Source organism: Peromyscus leucopus, chromosome 17 (assembly GCF_004664715.2).
Source record: "Peromyscus leucopus breed LL Stock chromosome 17, UCI_PerLeu_2.1, whole genome shotgun sequence".
NCBI lineage: Eukaryota > Metazoa > Chordata > Mammalia > Rodentia > Cricetidae > Peromyscus > Peromyscus leucopus.
The window spans coordinates 24,478,347-24,500,635 of NC_051077.1; the positions used below are offsets into that span (position 1 = coordinate 24,478,347).

The following is a 22,289-nucleotide window of genomic DNA, read 5'->3' on the forward strand; positions in this document are numbered from 1 at the left end:
ATTCCTGGGATGCTCAAATATAAAAGTAATACTAATAAGCTTGAGAATTCAATCATCTGGAGAATGTCTACAACAACACTGTACTTTTGTGATTGAAATATGAAGACATAAAAAATGTAAGAAAATAAAATCTCAAAGGTAGAAACCTTGCAAGGAATACTTGTTAGTTCTCAAATTGCTTATTGGGTATGGCATGACCTTTTCAGCATTTGTGAATATTTATTTGTGTGTGAATTTTTTTCCACTACATAAAAAATCTTACAGAAAGTTCTGGAAAGCCCTAAAGGGATACTAAAAGAAACACAGACAAACAGCCATGTATGGTCACTCCCATGCTTACGTGGAATAAAGACAAAGCAGAAGGAAATATAATAATTGTACTCATCACATGCAAATGTAAATAAACAGAGTTGAAACTGTGGAGAAACCATGGCCTTGCTATTCCTCTGGGGACAGAAGAAAGGAAAGGCTCATGGCCTCTGTCCTTGGGCTACTGTGATGGGTTTACTTTGAATTATTTTGTAGCTCTATTCATTTGGTTCAGACCTTAGCAGTACAGCTTTTCTCATCCATGGAAAGAGATGTGAGAGTGAGAAGAATCCCATTGATGGCAGCTATTCCAGTAAGTAAGAAAATAAAACCACCTAGTCAATGTGCCGATAGGTGAGCACACAGGGTTATAGAGACTGTGACTAAACAGTTCATCTAGAATCCTGAGTGCTAGAATCCTGAGGGTGTGGTGATGAGAACACAAACACAGGCTTATTCCCTCCAGGATTTCTTATATGACAGGACTCACTCATGGTTTGTTTGATTCAATGACTCATTGAATTCTCCACCAAAATTAAAGAATTAAATTTCATTTTTGTTCTAATTTTCTACTGACAGAACAGAAACTGATGTAGAAGTAGGAACTTTGCCCAAAGCCACACAGAATCCCTATGTTATGTCTGCCCAGAGCCAATCAATATTCACTGCATTCCTCTGCATTTCTTGGATTTAACCATACCATGAATCTGTTTTGAGTGCAAAGAATTCAAATCCCACACTTGCTTGGAATGACTTCCACCTGGGGGCTTATGTTCTAGGTGGATAAAACAATTGATGTTGCAAACGTGGTAGCAGAGTTTATATTTGCATCCATAACTTTTGCCTATTATTCTAGACCTCACAGCGAGGACAGACACAGGTGATAAAATTTAAGGCCCCATCAATGATTATCTCTTTTGCTGAGCAGAAAGGACTCAGTAACTGTGGGAACATTTGGAGTGCTTGAAGATGATATCCTAGGTATTTCTCCTCTGATTCTGTTTATTCTCTAACTTTTAAATAAAGGCAATACTTCCATTTCATAGCTAAATAGACTCAGAGGATACAAATCTATCTCAAAATAGGAGAGAGTAAAGCTAAGTAAAACCATGAAGACACCAAACCCAGTACTATTTACTCATCACACAGAAGCTAACTAGAGGTGAGGAAATAATTTATAAATATTTGTTTTATTTTTGTATTAATATATTCAGAATCTATTGAGCCTAAGGGAAAATTTTATTTAATGCACATTTTCCAGCTTATTCCAAATGGTTTTCTGCCTTTAAAAATTAATGCAAAGGTAGCATAAAATTCATAAAATTTTATCTTTATGCAAAACTAATAGATTTAAAAAGTAAATTTGCTTTTGTTTCTTTAGATAATAACAATTATTTAAGGAATTCTGCTGTTGTTGTAGTCACTGCTGGGTGTTTGTGTGTAATATATTCTTTGTACTCACTGGGAACATACGTAACTTGTGTAGAATTTAGTAGATATGCTTCTGACCAAATTAGTACCCAGTTGACCTAGCTATAGTTATTTATCATTTGTCTATCTATATATTTGTCTCCTATATCTATCTATATATCATCTTTCTACCACACCTATCTACGTATGCATATATATATTTATGATTGATTTCTCTTGAAATTTGTTAACTGTTGGAGAAAACAAATAACATGCTTATGTGTTTCTAAAAGCAAGCAAGAATGAAAGCATTGTCTATAGTTTTTGGAGTTTTGTGATCCTGGTTTATATTGTTTGGTGGTTATATTTCCTCTTAACCTTGAAAAAGAACAATATCAGCACTTTTTGAGTGACAAGTATCTTTAATCTTCATATTAATCCCATTTTTAGAGAGAGGAGGATGATAAGATTTCACATATTAATTGATATATGGTGAAGTGATAAGATTTTCTGTCAGCTGCTGAGTAGATGGACTGGTTAACCAAAAGGTCCCTGTTTTCTTGAAGTATCTGCATGTGTTTTAATTATATCTAGTTGTAGATGTGTGATATAAATTCATATCACTTTTGTGACTTGTAGCTTTGAAGTGTATCATGTAAAGATTTTTCTTTGAGAGAAAACAATGCTTTGTATTGAAACTGAAACACTGTTGGTATCAAAATAGAATAGAACATGTTAGCCCTGCAGTTCAGAGTCTTGTTCTATGGTTCTGAAAGTCTACATACTTCCCTTGATTTTTGTCCTTTATTGAATTGCATCAAAAAGCAGGGCTAACATGATTATAAGGTTGCATTTGGTTTTGGTATTCTATGACATTAAGGTTGTAAATGAGCAAGTTTGTTTAGGGGGAAAAATCTCACTGACAAAAAATTTAGAATGATTGTGTCTAGTAGAAAAAACTATGGGTGCTAGATGAAAACATTAACTTGCCAAAAAATCCTTGCCTGCTTGATGACTGAAAATTTGGGCTAGTTTTGTGATCTAAACTTGTAGTGGTATTTGCTCCACCCAAGACCTTGGGTCATAAGGCCAAAGGAGGCAGTGCTTCCTGCCTTTGTATGTGATCTCTTATAAGGGAAGGGAGAAGAGTCACATGTCCCTTCTCCTTGCTTCTTCCTGCAAGGAGGATTTACTCCCAGTCAGATCAGAGGACAACTTCAGCTGTCTACTCCGTTCTGTATTCGTGAGTGTATTTCCTCAATTTATATCTTAATAAATTCTGTTACCCATTTAATAGACTTACGTGGATTGACCTTAATATATACTAGCCATACTTAAACTACAGAAAATGGTTTGGGGCATTGTATATGTTTCTCAAAAGCACCTACCTGTAATCCTCAAAGGGGATTATACAGTAAGCTAAATGACAGCAAAGTACACTTGGTTCTGTCTTTGCTACTATAACTAATAAAACAGGCAGGGTAGACTCCATGATCTCTTCAATAATACCCACATTCAAATATTTACATTTCAAAACTTTTACAAAATATTTATGCTGGGGGTGGATAGGAAGCAGGTGTGTGCATATTTGGGTGAAGGTATGTGTACATCTGAGTGCATGTGTGTGGAGGCCAGAGGTCAACTCAGGTATCATTCTTGATTACTCTTCATCCTATGTTTAGAGACAGAGTCTCTCAGTGAACCTGGAGCTCATAGGTTCAGCAAAACTGGATGGTCATTGATCTCTGGAGATCTGCTTGTCTCTATCACTCCCAGTACTATTGTTACAAATGCTTGCTGCCACTACTTGGGTTTTTATGTAGATGCTGGACTATGAACTCAGGTTCTCATGGTTACTGGGCAAGTGCTTTACCAAAAGTGCTATAGTGCCAGCCACTACATTTCCAAATCTTTAATGTTGAGGGACATTATGAGTGACATTGCCTTTATCTTTGGAATTATTTTTATAACCATTCACTGCAAGATAGGTCAAAGATGCAGAGATAAATTTGGTTTGCTTCCTCTCTTCTTTAGCATTTTTTTAAAAATTACACTAAATATGGAAAGTGGTAGCAGTTAATATGAAAGCAAAGAATAGCTATGAGTTTGCAAGAGACAGCACCATGACAATAATTTTCTTTTGTTTCTGTTCTAAAGTTTAGAGGTTTGCACCGTTAATTTAGGAGAAGGAAAACAGCTGCTTTTGTTTCAACTCTTACTCTCCTGAGCAGGTTCCTGGAGATAGCATGGTTGTCTGATAAAGTCCGTCCTTGTTTGCTACAGAGTGGACACTGGGATGAGGTTAGAGGGCCTGCATAAAGAAGAGGGGTCCTTCTCCCTCCTCCAATGACCAGCACCAGCTAACTCTGCACTGCCTGAAACTCACTGGCTTCATCTTCTCAGGAAAAGAAAGAACATTTCACTTCATGCACACAGCATATGCCAAGGAAAGGACCTAGTTAAAGGAGCATGCTTTAAGCTTTATTCCAATAAATCATTTCGCTGGCCGCTGCAAAACTAATTGTTTTTAAAGCTAACAAGGATTATCTCTGGTAAGCCAGGTTTGCTATTTTGAAACCTAAAAGAAAAGAAAGGAAAAAGAAAAGTAGGTTGAGGGAACTGTGTCAGAAAACTACATTCTCTCTGAAATGGGAGAATTATATCAAGTGGATGAGTTAAATTTTTTCCTTTTATTTAAATTTTGGCAGTTGTAGACAATATAAAATTAACTGGATTTTTCATATTTTCCCAAGCAAATAATAAATAATTAAAACTCACATGCATGTAGCATGAATCATGAAAAGTCTTATTAATAAAATCAAACCTGAGCCAAGTATTGGGGTGAATGCTGGAAGATCAGAGAAGCAGCACAAACCACAGCCACCTCACCTCACCCATTTCCTCAGCTGATCCTGTTTCCTCAGACTGGAAGCCTCTGAGTCCTCATCCAGAATGAATCTCAGCTGAACTGCTGCTCAAAAGCCTAAAAGCTTAACCAGGCAAAAGCTTCTAGTTTCTGGTCTTCACACCTTATATACCTTTCTGCTTTCTGCCATCACTCTCTGGGATTAAAGGCTCACTTCTTGGGATTAAAGGCGTGAGTCACCATCCCTGGCTATTTCTAATGTATCCCTGAACTCACAGAGATCCAGACGGATCTCTGCCTCTGGAATGCTAGGATTAAAGGCATGTGTGCCACCATTTTCTAGCTTCTGTATCTACTGGCTGTTCTGTTCTCTGGCCCCAGATAAATGTATTAGGATACACAGTATTTTGGCTAACACAATACCACCACACATGCATGTTTGTCTTTTGCTCCCTGCCATTCATTCACTTCTCTAGGTTTGCTTTTCTGTCTCTATTCTGCAATCAGAACTGACTTTCCCCATCTCCTGGGTAGAACTGTAATGACATGTAGAGAGGTATTAGAACAAAGTTCTAAAAATCTTACAAAAACAGTTCTTCACTGGGGCTAAGCCCAAAGTAGCTTACTCGGCAAGTCTGTCTCATATAATATTCCATGATGTAGACCACAGCACTTAAATTTCAAAATGTTTTCGTTTTTTCATTCAGAACAACCCTTCTTGGGTTTGTTTATCTCTGTTTCCTATCTCATCTTGCTTCATTTTTAAATTTTCCTAATCATATTTCAGTGGGTTAGTAGTGAGAACTGAAGGAAGGGTTGGACTGACATGGAGCAGTGTTGTCAGACCTCTTTTCACACATCCTCACAACGGAAAATTGCATTTACCTTTCTGACTCATGGAGTAGCTCTAATGTCACTGTGTGCTATCTATCATTCTGCATCATTCTATGTATTTCTGGCTCTACTTTCAAGCAGAGTGCCAAATGCACTTCTAATTATTGAGTGTGCACTGCTTGTAAGCACAGACCTTTGAGTCCTAGGCAGGTCTTCTAGTGAGTGTTTTCCACATGCTTGTGCCCTAGAGATTCTAAACAGATCTGTGACAATATTGTTCTCATTTTATTGAAATGATGAGGACAAAGGTACCAAAGCTGAGGTTTCAACATCCATCTTCTGCATTCTAAAGCTTTTTGTCTTTCTAATTGGCTTCACACAGTGTTCAGAAGTGTATAAAGAAAAGTAATGTGCTTGTCCACTGTATGGATTTATGGAATAAGTTTTGAAGCACTGTTCAGAATTACCTTATAACATACATACACAGCCTCGTTAAGTGAGGCCTATTAGAAAAGAACTCTGTTAAGTCAGAAAGAGAACCTTTAAGAGATTTGTCATTAATTAGCTACATAAATAATTTCACTTGATGCTAAATCCTGTCATTCCACTCTTTGCTAGAAGAGAAAGCATTTTCAGGCATGTGCTCATATGTGTATTTCCTTGGAATGAGTACAAGCTTAGAAGAACCATGTGACAATTGAACTTTATTGTCAACTTGACTGGATTTAGAATCTCCTAGATGGTGAGGTATGCCCCTCAATATGCCTAGGGATGACTTCTCTGGAATATTTGACTTGGGAGGCTAGTCCTCATAGTTAGGGCAACATTAGGATCATGCCCTTTCCCAATGCTGTTTCTGCCTAGATTGTAAGGCTCAATTAAAAGACATATTTGAAATCTATAGCAAGCCTACACACTCAGATAAATAGGCGCAGAATCACATTGTATTTTGTCAAAGCTTATTAGATCTCCCAAATTAAAATTTATCTACTTATGTCACATTGAATGTGATGTTCTTTCTGTACTAAATGTAAGGTTCACCTGAAGATATGAAACATGAATTAACTGTATGTGTCTTAATGAAACAAATTGAAATGAAGATTTGGCTTTTTTTTTTTTTTCAATGAAGATAGAGCTTGAGAATAAAGGAGATCTACATGTTGTTATTCTAAACCAGAAGGAGGGTCAACCATTTGCCAGGTAAAGAGACATTGCGGCAGAAATTGCATATTCTCTTAATCCAGAGATATTGACTTCATAGGTGGCAAAGATGTTCTACATATTTATTTAAAATGAACAGATTTCCATTCTGTCTATTTTTTAAAGTCAGGCAGATTTCCCTACAACATATGGAAACTCACATTGTCAGTTCAGTTCTTTTAACTCTTTTCTTATAAAAATTAACCTATTGATTGGAAGTATTTCACTCTGAAAAGCAAATTTAAGCACAGAAGAATGCTTAACATCTTCACTTATCATTGTTTCTATTTTCATTTGTTTTATTTGTTTGAGAGAGGTCTTGGTAGGTAGCCTAGGCTGTCTTTGACTTTATATCTTCCAGTGCTCTGAGTAGAGGTGTGGAATCCCATACTAGATAAACTCACAACTTATGAAGTAGAATAGAAGTCCTGAAGGTGTGGTAGGGATGGGAAGTTTGTAACCACATCAATTCATTGTATTATGGTAAATGTAGTTATTTTCCACTTCCTTTGTTTCTCTGATTCACCCTTTTTTAAATGAGGTAGTGACTTCTGTCTTTTTATTTTATTTTATTTTTTTTCTGGAGCTGGGGACTGAACCCAGGGCCTTGCATTGTTTGCTAGGCAAGAGCTCTACCACTGAGCTAAATCCCCAACCCCCAATTCAGCTTTTATAGCACAAATTAAATAAAAATAGATAATCAGGAACTTAATTTGGCTACAGAAACTCTGCATACCAGGAATCTGTTTTCTTACATTTGGTTTCTTCACCAGATTAAAGCGTGTGTTTGAAGACTTATAACCTGAGATCCCTGCTCAAATCCATCTCTTATTACCTATTATGAGAATTTATTTAAGGAAAAGATGTAATTTTGACACATTGTCAATTCTATTAAATGTGCTCAGCATAACATCAGGCTCAAAGTTATCACTAAATGGTAGTATCATATCACCAAGTCATACCTCTTATGGGAATATCAAGCATCTAATCTTATCCTAGTATTGTTAATATGATAATTTGATATATGTCCAATTTTAGAAATATAAACGAGAGGAAATATTACTTTATCTTTATAATTTTACATAAATTTCTTCTCTATTTCTTTTTTCTGATTGACCACATGCATCAGGAATAATAAAGCTATTAATCAGATCGGTGAACACCCTAACTGTCTTCATAAAGTCTTTCTCCAGTAACTGATGGAAACAGATGCAGAGATCCACAGCCAAACACCAGGCAGAGCTCCAGAGCTCCAGTCCAGTTGGAGAGAGAAGAGGGATTCTGTGAGTAAGGGCATCAAGATTATGATGGAGAAACCTACAGAAACAACCAAACCAAACTAGTGGGAACTCATGACATTTAAATCAACAGCTGTGGAGCCTGCATGGAACTGGACTAGGACCTCTGTGTAGAGAGACAGTGTGTAGCTTGATCTGCTTAACGGGCCCCTTGGCAGTAGGATCAGAATCCATCCCTGGCGCATTAGCAGGCTGTTCGGAGCCCACTAACTATGATGAGACACCTTGCTCAGCATTGAGGCAGGAGGAGGGGCTTGAACCTGCCTCTACTAAATATACCTCTCCATGGGAGGCCTTATCTTCTTGTAGGAGGGAATGGGGGGCAGATTGGGACAGGAAGGTTGGAGGGTGGAAGGAGAGAAGAGGGAGATCTTTGATTAGTATGTAAAATGAATAAAAAAGTTCTTTTTTTTTTTTTCTTTTTTTTTTTTTTTTTTTTTTTGGTTTTTGGAGACAGGGTTTCTTTGTGTAGCTTTGCACTTTTCCTGGAACTCGCTCTGTAGACCATGCTGGCCTCGAACTCACAGAGATCTGCCTGGCTTTGTCTCCCGAGTGCTGGGATTAAAGATGTGTGCCACCACCACCTGGCTCTACAAACATTTTTTTTTATTTAAAAAAAAAGAAAAGCCAACAACAACAAAAAATCATAACTGCAGAGAAACTGATTTGAAGACTGGAATAATTAGAAAACAGATGAAAATGCAAGTGTGTACATGTTTCCCTAATCTCTTTGTCATCCAGAATCAAAGCATTTGTAGATGTTTAATTACACTTAAGACCTATTATAAGATGCTAATTTAGAAAGACCAATTTACAGTGAAAATTTCAAGGGCATATATTTAAGCATATTTTCCAGTGTAAATTCTCTTTCAAGTTATTTTATGCAGTCCCAGAACTGGTTGCTGCATCTCGGTGAGATACATTAAGGTGTTTGTGGCCTAAGAAGTTTTCCAACCTAAATGAGGGGAATAAAAACCTCACTCCTGTGGGACTCAAACAGAGTCTGGGACCCTCCTCTAAATCCACCAAGGACAGACTGTAAGTCTACACAAATGTTGAACAGATGTCTCCAGAATCAGTTGCGCAAACTCAGCCACTGATGATGTACTATGTTCGGTCCATGACTCCCTCATCCTTATCCCTCTAGATCTTTCTGGCCAATGACAGTGCTTGGTTTGCCAAATAATCAACCAAGGCCAAATGCAATTTAAATATTACCTTGTCAGGAAGATTTTATTCACACACACACACACACACACACACACACACACACACACACACACACTTTTTTTAAAGCATCTACTTTCCTTGAAAACTTTTGTGCAGAATTTTTTTTTTTTTTTTTTTTTAATCCACATGCTTCTGTTCCTGCTTGGTTTCCAAATGGTTAAAAACTGCCTACTTTTAAGAATTTGGGCACTGCATGGGGGCAGTTGGAGGAGGAATGGAGGAGAGAGAGCGATGTACATCCAGTCCTCATGTTTGAAATTCTCAAAAAAAAAAAAAAAAAATGTTTTTTAAAAGCCTACCTCAAGTTTTAAAGGAACAACCAGATTTTAGATTACCTTGTCCAAAGTGAGCTCTCTTGTGCACGGCTTGAACACTTTGGTATCCTAGACTCCTGCAGACTACTTGTCCAGCACGGATATCCCAACGATCATCACAGACGGTGCCCCACCGGCCCTCGTGGAAGACCTCCACTCTGCCCTCATGAGGTCCACTGCCATCAACCAGTCGAACTCTCTTAAGGGTAGCTGTAAAACAGGTAGCAAAGACTGACTATGCACACATTGTTTCACTAATTCTTTTTTTTTTTTTTTTGAGATGGTTGGGGTTGGACCCTGTTACCTTAATTTCTTTTTTAAGAAAGTATTTTCATTCATTTCTTCAGTAAGTGAAACTACTGGAATAAATATTAAACTTTTTACGCCACCTATTGGCAGAAGAGTTTAATTGCAAGCATTGCTTCACTGTAAAGCTGAACTGAAGTTACCTTTAGATATGCTAGAACCCTTCAACAATTGTTCCAGTGACTTCGATGCTTGAGACGTACCAGTTTATTGTAGTTTTATAAATTTTCACGTTATTTGGAAAATGTGTCACAGAGTTTGTCAGTATTTTCCTAATTCACTAATGTGTAATCCAATGATTCTCGACAACTTAGAGGATCAAGAGCAGATTATCTTACACCATAAACAAGAAAGTAGATTGTCAAACTGTGCATCTTATTCAGAGAAAAAGCAAGAAGTTAAATTGATAACTATCAAGAACATCCCTTACTGTATGACTCATAGAATTTTTTACCCTCCAAATGTTTACAATTTCTCATCGCTCTGGGGTGCAGATGCCACTTTCTTCAGTGGCGAAGGCTCTGATAAGTTGCCCGTGTACCAGTAAATAATATTCCACATGTGTCCAGGCAAGCAATGCTAAATAAACCCAGCAAACTATATAGACACAAAAATAGACAGGAAAGTAGGAAAGGGTTTGATTGGGCGAGTGGTTGGTGAAAGGAGGTAATTGGGGGTGTGAAACATGACCACAATTCATTATGTGTATAAACTATCAAGGAATAAAACAGTTAAAAAACTTATGCTAAACAATATCATCCTCTCTCATATTCATAATACCCAATTAGTAGGTCTATTTCAATGTATAATTTAATAATTAATCTATAACATATATACCTTTGAGATACTTTATATATAAGATATAAAGTAATATTTAAAGGCATTCTTTCAATTGAAGGTCTGAGTAATACTAAATTATAAAACAAGCCAGAGAGTGCTGGAGGTATTGCTCAATGGTTAGAGCACTTGCTCCTCTTTCAGAGGACCAGTGAGTGACCCATAACCCATTTGTAACATCTACACATCTATCCCTGCATTTCCAGGGAATTTGATGCCTCCTTTCTAGCCTCTGTGGGAACAAGGCACCCACGTGTTGCACAGACATACATGCATGCAGACTCATAAAATAAAAGTAACAAATAGTTCTCTAGTGTCCAAATAGGATGTATGGTTTTAGTTTTTAGAGTTCATTTTATTTAAGAAATATTCAGTGGTATTGTCTCCTAATTCAACCAAACTTTGTTGAAACAGTAATTCAACAACTCAATGAAGCTTTCCTATAACCTGACTCACCTCGTGAGCCATACAGAAGCATAGACAGACATTATTATAACTATGTTCTAGCTTCTACAGAATTAATGGAATCATGCCAAAGCACAAATCTATTTCTCACTCAGGCAAAGGCTGAACATTTTTGAAATATAAATAACCTGTTATGATAAGATCTAAACTCTCAACTACTGAGAAAAATCCATGAGTGACCTAATCATTTATAGCAAGTGCCTAAGAAAATAAGATAATATTCTAAGAATGATTATATAAAGTTTTCCATCTTAATAGAATCCCATTGTGCTCAGTAGTGTTATGCTTGCGTGTTCATTTTTACAAAGTTGAGTATATCCAGACATAATATACTTAATGTGCAATCTAGGGACAAACTGACATATTCAAACGTTTGATTATGTAAGCTTTGTTGTCCGCACACTTGCGTATATAAGCACTTTCAGTGTCTTCCGCCTCAACAGATGCCATTGGTGAACCTTGCTGACCCTGAAGCAGTGGTTCTTAATTCTTGGTATGCAGCAAAATTTCAAATTTCTGGCCCCATATTTATAGGGCCTGAGTGGAACCTTACAATTCCCATGTGCAACAAGTCCCCAGGTGGTGCTGATGTTGCTGGCCCAGCAACCACATTATGAGATATGTGAACTAGAAGATGACATTGCATACCTAAGAAAGGGGGCGTGTTATATCAGAAACAGCCCTTAGCGAGCCATCTATTTTACCTCCTCCAAGGTCCAGGGAACATCCCAGAAGATCAGGTGCCAGGGATGTAAGAGGTGGAGGATGGGAATGAGTGTTATAAAATGCTGTATGCTGCATATGGTCTGGCCAAAGCAATTATGAACACAGAATCTGTGACTGACTGTACTAGACTGGTGTAAATGCACACATGCACACACACACACACATACAAGCACACAGACATATGCACAGAGACATGCACATACAGGCACACACACACAAGTACACACTGGCACACAGACACACAAATGGAAATAGAAAGGTCTACTTGGGAAGCATAAGGAAGTGACCAGAAATGGAAAGGACAGAGGAGAAGGTAATAGAGGTAGAAAGACTATGATATCAATTCATTGTATGCAAGTAAGGGATTGTCAAAGATTTAAAAACTAATTTTAAAAGAAAAAAAAGCCCTCAATAGTTATATAGTTCATCAATTACAAGGAGGGTGACTGCAATATGCCAATGCGTGCCTGTCATCTGATTTTTTTTTCCAGTTATATCCTATCTCTTGGCAGATGAGTTCTCTGCGAATCCTTGGCCATCTCAGAGTTAGGGGAGGGGCTCGATGGAGAACTGGCCTCTCCTTCTCTGAGTCAGCTGCTTGTGAGACTGAAGTAGGAGGATTCAAAAACTCAAGGTCTGCCTTTGCTACAAGAGTGAGTTCAAGGCCAGGCTGGGCAGCTTAGTGAGCTCCTGTCTTGAAATGAAAAGCACAAAACAAGGCTAAGGATGTCACTCAGTGGGAGGGTACTTTTCTCCCATATAGGAATGCCTGGGTGTAAGGCCTAGTCTCAGTAGGGGCTGTTTTCATGACAGACAGAAGCTCATAAGCCCCAGCCAGGGCATTTTATACCCCCTCAACTGTAATATTTGTCTGAAAGGCTGAAGATCATAATTTCTTCTGAATTTAGATAGCTTATAGATATATGAATGTATGGTATATGAAAAATAATAACATGGATATCCTTCTAACACTCTAACACATTTAGCGAGACAGATTCCTTCTACTGGGAATTTTTGTCATATATATTACATTTTCTTTCTGTATATTTTATACATATTCTGGCTAGATTTCTTTAATTCTCCTTTAAAGTTCCATTAATACAGACTTTTCCCAGAGTCAGGTGAGATAAACCCAGGTCAGGACTATCACCTACTGAATGATTTATTATATTAATAATATATTTATAATTGGCCAAAATGCTATACACACAAGAAATAGGAATCAAATTAACTTAAACCAAAATAAACTTACAGAGTTAAAGATAAAGACTGAACTGAAAATGAGAGATTACAATGTAATTTATGGTGTATAACACACACACAAAATATAATCATTGTTTATGTGTACAAGTATACAATAAATGCATAAAATCACAAGAGAAAGTAAAAACATATCCTATGATGAAGGTTTACCCTAAGCAGCCTGGACAGTGGTTACAGTGAGGCCTTTGCAGCACTCAGATCAAATCTGTAGTCAATATGGTAAATATTGACATCTTACAAGTCCAGGTGGTGGAGCATCTGTGGCTACTTAGCAATAATTTTCTGTAAATAGTCTTTCTTTATATTTGAAATATATTTCACTTAAAGAAGAAAGCAACACATTCACAGAAATGCCAGTAAAGCCACAGCAGAGCCCTAAATAAATAATGAAACTTCTTCATACACAAGTCTTTCTTTTAAGTTACAAATGACCAATTAACAATTACAGATACAGACAGTTCTCAACCTACAGTGGTTTGATGTGATGATCTTTAACCATACAATGCTACAAAAGCAAAAATACTCAATAGAGACTGAACTGGGATGCTTGACCTTTTAGTTTGCTTTCCTCTTTCGTGGCAGTGACATGCAATCTTGTACCCTCTAGAAGTGCAGAAGGGCAGAAGCAGGAGATTGCACCCAGCTGGCCTTGAGTTCAGAGGAAAGGAGGTGCTAAGGCTACAGTGTGCCGTGTTGCCACATGTGGGGGATTCAGAGTTTAGGTATATTCATTGCTCTATCGATTTATGATATTTTCAGTTTATGATGAGTATACCCAGAGAAACATCTGTATTGTTATAATCCTTTCTCATGCTTATAATCACTTTCTCTCTCCCCCGGGCCTCCCTCTTTCCCTCTCTCTCTTCATCCCTTCCTCCCCCTCCTGCTCCTCCTTCTTCCTGCTCCTCCTCCTCCTCCTGCTCCTCCTCCTCCTCTCTCTCTCCCCATCTCTCTTCTCTGTTGCCATTTTATTAAAGGGCTAAATTTATTATAATGATAATTGTCATATTTGAATCCTGAGTGTTTAAATGTGTGTTTACCTAGTTGCACTTTCACCAGAAAGACTTCACAACATGGTAAACTTCTGAAAAATGCCCTGATACTTACACTTTATGTTTGTCAATTTCCTTAATGAGATTTTTTTTCATGAATGCATGCCCCAGATGTTATGGTTATTGAACAATCATCAGACCAATTTTGGATCTTACTTCAGAAATCAGAAGGGACAGGAATAAGATCAGAATGTGCTGGAGAACTTTAGAGTGTTTGTTGTGATTTCAAATACCTACAGAGAGATTAGTTTATGGTGTCCAGTCTAGCAGGAAACTTCTTTTTTTTTTCTTTCTTTTTTTGGTTTTTTGAGACAGGGTTTCTCTGTGTAACTTTGCGCCTTTCCTGGATATTGTAGCCAGGCTTGACTACAGAGATCCGCCTCCTGCTCCAGCTGGATAAACTGTCAAGCACAGGAAACTTCAAGACAATGTAATGGATGTTCAAGTTAAAGTTATATGAGTTCTGGTCTTATACTTCCCCATTATGTGTGGATAGCAATATCATTCTCTTAGATGTCTAAGCCAAGCTGTTGCACGCCCTCAAATGAAGAAGGAGATGTGTGCTGATCATTGGAATGAAGGTTGGAGAGAAGGTAGAATCGAAATGTCTTTCCAAGCATTGTCGTAACAAATGACTGTGGCTGTGTAACTGAAAACAGAAACTCTAGGAGGTTTAGGTTTAGGGGGTCATAAGACCGAAATGGCCTCTGTGGGATCTCTGCTTGCTTTTTCTCAGCTTCTGTTATCTCTTACCAATTCTTGGTGGTTTTGGTTGTAGCTAAAGCATTTCGGATCTTCTCTGTTTATACTCCTCTTTTTATATAATCACTGAATTAGAGCTAACCTTAATCCAGCATAAACTAATTTTGGTTTAAATATGTGTACAAATACTTTCTAATTCAGGTCACTTTCTGAGATTTCCAGTGGATATGATTGTGTTTTTGAAATACCATGGAGCACAGAGATGGCAGAAATTTGAAAAAGAAAGCAAAACTTTACTTTCAATATTTTCATCAAAGTATTATAGATTAGAGGCGCTTTTAACTTTGGAACATGATGTTGGTGCTCAGTTCTGTTTCAATATTAAAAATCAACTTGTTCAGCATTTGAAGTCTGCAGAATCAGCTGCACACTAATAGTTTTGTTTATGCTGAGAATGAATCAGTTCCCCAAATCAATCATGGGTCTTAACTACATGCTTTAACAAATATTACAATAAATATTGAGAATGTATATCTTAAAAATAACTTATAATAAACTTAGATATTATTGTAAGTACAATTTTGAATAGCTTACTTCAATGTAGAAAGATTATAAAAGGCTATTATTTCTATATTTAAGTTGTCAATACATAATATTTGAATCATTGAGGTTTTAAGATACTCTTTCCTAGAGAGTGGAAAATACTTAAGATGAAAACAGTATTGGGATTTTAAAACTGTAGTGAAATATATCTCTGTAGAAGTGTGAGAGCTCATTTATTAGGATATTTGTCATATGAGAACAATCTGGTATCATTTATAAGTGAGTCTTAATTTGTAAAGGTACTTAAGGGGGGTTTCAAAGTTCTGCACAGTAAAATTTATCTATTTTGGGGGCTGTTTAATTGTTTAACTATTTGCTTATCATTTGAGACCCCAGAGTTCTCAAATCATCAGGCCCAAAATTAATATTTTTGAACAAGGCTCATTTAGAATGATACCATCTTTAAAAGGTATCATGTAGGGCATTCTGTATATTCATTTCTAAATTTGTACATTTCAGACAGATTTTGGTGAAATTCTCATGTTCTTCTTTACAGAATAAATATGCCAAAACTTGTCTCTTGGGATTGGGCTTGCAAATATTACATGTAAAACATGTTATCCTGATGTGTGAAGCATAATATGGACAGTAGAATTAAAGTTAATCATAATTTATTTTGAAAATTATTCTGTAAAGTCATAGGTTATAAGGGTATTTAAAAATGTGATGTTTAGGGAAAAAACTGCTCCAAATTTGGACGACTAAAGTTTAATCTGCCTAGTTACTGGCTGTTCTGACAATTTATATGAGAGGAAAGTGACTTCCCACAATTACTGAATGTTTATAACTTGAATCGGATATAAAGACAACTGAAAGACAACATGCACTCCTAAGGAATTGTGTGTTGTGTTTTGTTTGTATTCACAAATGTTTATGTCTTCACAAGCTGTATTCTGACTGACTTAATGGAACTGGTGGAAGTCAATTGTGTATATGTGTGTGGTCCTTGTTATATTGGTTTCTAACAAGTGTGGTAATACTTTATTTGTGCTAAAATGTGGTGATATTTATTTGGATGTTAATAAATAAAGTTTGCCTAGAGATCAGAGGAAATAGCAAGCCATTAACACAAAAGTCAGGCAGTGATAACACATACCCTTAATCCAACCACTTATCAGGAAGGGTCTCTGTGTGTTCAAGACCATACTAGGGAACAGAGCCAAGTGTGATGACACTCATCTTTAATCCCAGTACCAACCATAGAGACCTGGAGGTCTGTACAGACAGGCAGTAACAAGGAAGTGAGGTAGCTGGACTAATAGCCAATGAGAGGGCAGAAGAACAAGGCAATAAAAGTGAGGTTACACAGGAAGTAGTTCACTTTTTGGGAGCTGCAGAACTAGTGAGGTAAGGTTGGTTGGTTGCTTTCACTATTTCCCTGATCTCTAATGCTTTCACCCCTATATTTGGCTCCATGTTTTTTATTTAATAAGACTATTTAGAAATTTGTCTACCAACAGGAGCAGCCATAATCCATGGACCACTGTCGTACCTAGAAGTATTTAGAGACAGACTATTTGAAACCTCAAAAAGTCAACAGAGAACCCACTCTCCTTATCCAGAATATAGTTATTTCCGTTTGTTTGACCAGTGTTGTGCAGTCAAAGTAGAAACTCACTAAAAATATGAATGAATGTGGATTGGCTTGTTTTGTTTAGATAAGAATAAGAGCAGAAAAATACACCTAGTAAATGGTGGATCTCAAAAAAAAAATGGGTTCTCAGTTAGATGGAAGTACCAAACACTTTAAGAATATTTCAAGTGTAGATTCAGAGATAAGTGTCTTGAGAGAAGATGCTTCTCCAAACTGGAAGCCAAAGAGACTAGCTTCTAGTCCCAACTGTGTTTGTTACACACTGGCCTTATAACCATGGACAAGCAGTTCTGATGTTTACATTTTCATTTATTATTAGAACTATCTCCTATGGCACTGTGATGAGGCCTAACGTAAACCACAATGTATTGTAAGAATGTTTGAGGGGAAACGTTGGTTTAAGGTTCAATATAATGTTGTCTTTGAGTTGAAGACTTTGACCTGAATGTCAGCTAAGCCAGGTTTCAAAGTGCATAGACCAACCACACCTATAAACAGGTTTTACAGAGGTTTTGAGAGATTCTTGAATACTCATGGGGAAACCTCAGTGACAGACTATTTGTGAGGACCAAGTGAAGACAAGGAAGTCTTTACATTGGCTACAGATTGAAGAATGCCAAGCACATTATTCCTAACATTGCTTCTTAAAAATTCTGATACCTGGCTTAATGCTTTAAAAAGGCGATGGCAGCAGCAGTGCATTACATAAGCAAAGAGTTTTTAGCCACTCTGCCTTTCCAAATTCCCCAAACAGATTTTATGAAGCATCTGTCCCAGCTCATGGCACAAACCCCACGAACGGGCAATCTCTGTCAAGTCTGCCATATGCATGTCACAGAATCCCAAGAGATTATTCCCATACATCCTACAGCTACAAGTAACTTCTAGACCAATGGCTCCTAGGGTGCAATGTGCTTACTTGATTATAACTCATTCCCACTGTGAAAGAACGGGCCTGCTAAAATAGCTGTCCAATGAGCAATCAGCAAGATTGTTCCTAAATGTTACTGAACCACACAGTGAGGGTTGTTCAGCGTTCTGTGTCCTTGTACCCTTGAGATTCTGAAAAGGAAATCATGTCTTCCTAATTACTAGACATTTAGAGCATTGTGAGGGAATGAGTACACCCATCCCTAAACACAGTAGCCAAGAGTGAGCTCAGCTCCCAAGCAGAGATGAATTAGAGTATTTATTTTTTAAGGAAAAAGGTAGCAAGTGGTAAAAATAATATGGCTCAGCATGAAGCTATTCACAACAGAGGTAACAAATATGAAGTCTAAGAGACATGCAGAGAGACTGAGTCCACATGATTTAGCTTGAACTTCTGTATACACTTGATTTTAATTTCAAATTTGTCTCAAATTAGAATTGCCTGAGGAGGAGCCTACCTGAAGAAGTATCTTGATTGCTTTGATTGGCATGAGAAGACTCACATTGGATATGGGCAATACCTCCTGGTACCAGCACGGATAAAAAGGACGTGGCAGAAGGAAGTTCATCTTGCCATTTACTCTCTCTGTTTTCATCTTGCTTGCTGCAATTAATCTGCCCTGTTATTGCTGCTGTTTCTTTCACTGATAGCACAACCAATGTTTCCAAGCTTTTGTCCTTGACTAGGACCATGGAACTTTCCAGGCTTTCAGTGCCAGATTGAGACAACGGAGGCACCCAGCCTTGTAGAGTGGGCAACTACTGGCTTATCTGCTTATGTATCTGCCTTTTCCCCAGTGAGAGACAGCCATTGTGAGACTGTTCCAAAATCTGAGACACCCAGCCCTAAGGTCAGAATGATTATCAGATTCTCAGATCACTGATGCAATTCTTTGAGATAATATGATTTTAAAGTCCACGTGTGTGTGTGTGTGTGTGTGTGTGTGTGTGTGTGTGTGTGTGTAGTAAGGATATATATCTGCATCCCATTAATTTTCTTCCTTTAGAGAACCCTAATACACCCTGTATCCTTCCATTCATGAAATAAAATCGCTCTTGTAGAATTCTTTTTTTTTTTTTTTTGATTTTTTTCGAGACAGGGTTTCTCTGTGTAGACTTGTAGAATTCTTATGTGAACTAATTCATTAGTTTCTCTAATGAGAAAGTTTTATTACATTTTGTTACTTTTCACTTCAGCTATTCAGAGTTTTTTGGTTTTGTTTATTTTTTTTTTTTGCTTCTTTGTTTTGTCTTTGTTTTTGTTTGTTTGTTTTTTTCTAAATGGGGTTGCTTTATGTACCCTGACTGTCCTGGAACTGTTTCTACAGACCAGGCTGGCCTGGAACTCACAGAGATTCTCCTGCCCCAGCCTCCTTCACTTCAGTTTTTTGTTTGTCTCATTGTTGTTGTTTTTAAACAAAGACTCTCACTATATTACCTAAGCTCACCTCAAATTGTCAATCCTGCTGCTTCAGGCTCCCGAATGCTGGAACTACATGTTTGTACCACCATTCTCTTCCCACTTGACTGCTCGCACAAACATATTGGTGGTAAATATTTGAGGAAGAACATAAGTGATTGTCAAGGTTATTCTGTTTGACGGGAACCTTTTAAAAATTGGTTATTGTATATTCAAGTGACACTTTCTGGGTAATAATTTTTGTTTCATGAAATGGCATGATATTAAAGAACATCACTGAAATGTAAAGTTTCAAAATTAGTAAAAACATAAATACAAGTGAAAATGTTCTTGTAAGTTTTAGCATCGACATGACTTAAAATTTTAAGGTGTAATTTAGGCTTCCCCCAAAGATAAACTGGTAGAAAGTGACCGAAAGACCCTCTTCCTAGCCTTATAGAAAGGCAGACATGAGATGACGCATAGACACAGTGTCAATACTAATTCATTCTTTCATTGTTGCAGAGGATGAGGGTCACGTTTGCATATCTTCTGTTGAGACTATAGTAAGTTCCTCCTAATTTCATGTAGTGAACTACTAACCGCCAGTGTGACTGTGTTTAGAGCTATGGCCTTTACAGTGGAATTCAGGCTTAAAGACTTGATAAATGCAGAGCCCTAGTTCAATAGGGTTGGTGCTTTAGGAGCAGAAAAATCACAAGAGCCTCAGAGGCCATACTGCCTTTGAGGATGCAGTGAGATGAAGGCCGTTGGCAAGCCAAGCAGAGAGAGGTCTCCGCAGAAACCCACCCTGTCTGCACTTCTGTTTTTGACTTCTAATCTCCAGAACCATGAATAAGACCAGTTTATTCTGACAGTGCAAGAACAAGAACATGTTATACTTTCCCCGTTTCCACTTATTTTTTGTGTTTGAGTATTCATATATAAGAGAACAAATAAAAGGGAAACTTGAAAGAGCAATATATTCTTTCATTTTTAGATAGGAAATAAGGGTGCCACATCAGCTGGGTTGTGATTTGCATGCCTCAAAAACTTCCTAAAAAGGATTGCTTTTTAGCTAGGCATAGTGTGGTGGAGTACCTTTAATCCCAGCTTGCAAGAAGCCAAGACGGGGGGATTACAATATCGAGGCTAAACTAGGCTATCTAGTGAGTCTTATCTCAAAAAGACATACATAAATGGATTTATTTTTTATTTAAGGTTTGAGATGATGTTTAACATTGTTAGCTAGACAGAAACTGGAATCACATGGGAAACAAACCTTTGGGAATGTCTGTAAGAGTTTTGGGATTGTGTTAAATGAGATAGCAAGACCAACCCTAACTGTGGGAGACACCTACACATGTTTTGGGGTTCCCAAAATGAACAGAAAGGAGAAAAGTAAGCTCAGCACCAACATGTCTCTTTGCTTCCTAGTGGTGGACAAGACCTGGCCAGCTTTTTTATGCTCCTAACTCCAGAATTTACCTGCCATGATGTCTTATCACACCCTTGAACTGTGAGCCAAAGCAAACCCTTCTTTGTATAAGGTGGTTTTGTCCAAGTCATGAGAAAATTAGGTAACAGATAATGCAACTCAGTGGCAGAGCATTTACTTGACTGTCCAAAGCCCCAGCCAGGTTTGCTGCCAGCTAAAATAATGTCTGGTTTTAAATTTTCAAAATATTCATTAAGAATCTACTAGGTTTCTTAGTAAATCTTAATAAAATTTATTCAAACAGTTGCTTTCTGTCATTGGAACACCCCTGTTCTTTTGATGCACAATTTGTATTCCTATGGGTGGTAGTGTGGTTATCAGAAATGGAGCAAGGGCTCAGGGATTGTTGGGGAAGAGGAGATGTGAAGAGTGTAAGAGTTAGCAGTGGTCGATGGCTACCAGGAATCAGTGTCTTCTGGATATAGCAGGGCAGCTGTATGTAAGTCACGGTGGTTGTGATGGATTGCATAAGACTGGTTCATGCTCAAGCCAGACCAAGTCACAGTATGAGAGGAGGAACTAGGTGAGAAGTCCTAAACCTAGTGAAGGAGCAACTGGTAATTGATAGCTGCTGGGAGAGAGAGAAAGAGAGTCAATTTCTTCTGGTAAGTTGACCATGGTCCAGGGGTCACATCCAAGAATATATGGGTGACAAGAATTGGTCTTGATATATTTTTAAAAGATACAAAATTGAGGTTGGTACAGAAGCAGGGATAGATCTGGGAAGAATCTGGAGGAGGGTAAAAATGATTTAAATACATTGCATGAAATTCTCAGAGAACTAAAAAAATACTTTAAAAATTAAAATAAAAAATGTGGCTGTGAGAGGAGGGAGTTTCATTTAGTTTATAAGAGAACATTTAATGATTTTACTAGAGACTAATGACTCATGCTATAAACCATATGGAGTTTTATGAAAATATTGTGCATAGAAAACTGAATGTTTGTGTTCTGTTACACTTGTCAGCATCCCAAAGAAGTGAAAATTAAGACTTCCACAAAATATCATTAGGAAACACAGTCACTTTACTACACAATTCACATTAGCAGCCTTTAAATTGCTTTGTGAAACTCACGTATTTTACTCTGAAGTGTATTCATCAGGGTATATGTATTTAGAGGAGGAATAAAGTGAGAGTAACTTTAGTACCTTAAGGAACGGTGAAGAATATACAGCCCGAGCCCTCATCAGAGTGCTGCAGGGATGCCCTTGGACATGCCTTGTGCAGTCAAGCTAGCTGTTCTTCTAGGGAATTGAACCTGAGATTTAGTTTCTAACAGTAGCACACTTCTAGACAAGACAGGTTGAGGAGACCAAGTGAGACTCTGCAAGCCTATTCTTATAAGGTATTTATTGCAAGCAAAATAGATGATCTTGTTTTCCTATAAAGCAGGATTTCCCACCAGAGTACAGAAGACAGTGGCTCCTACCTGGAGATGGGGTGAGGGGAGG

The 22,289-nt window shown here is 37.5% G+C and overlaps 1 protein-coding gene across 1 annotated transcript in view; it reads right to left on the reverse strand.

Moving 5' to 3' along the window:
* Msr1 (macrophage scavenger receptor 1) overlaps positions 1-22,289 on the reverse strand; it is a 63,862-nt gene that overhangs the window by 4,707 nt on the left and 36,866 nt on the right. Inside the window, exon 9 of the mRNA XM_028872366.2 lies at positions 9,483-9,671. Within this exon, the coding sequence (XP_028728199.1) occupies positions 9,483-9,671 (189 nt within the window). The remainder of the gene's footprint in view (positions 1-9,482; positions 9,672-22,289) is intronic.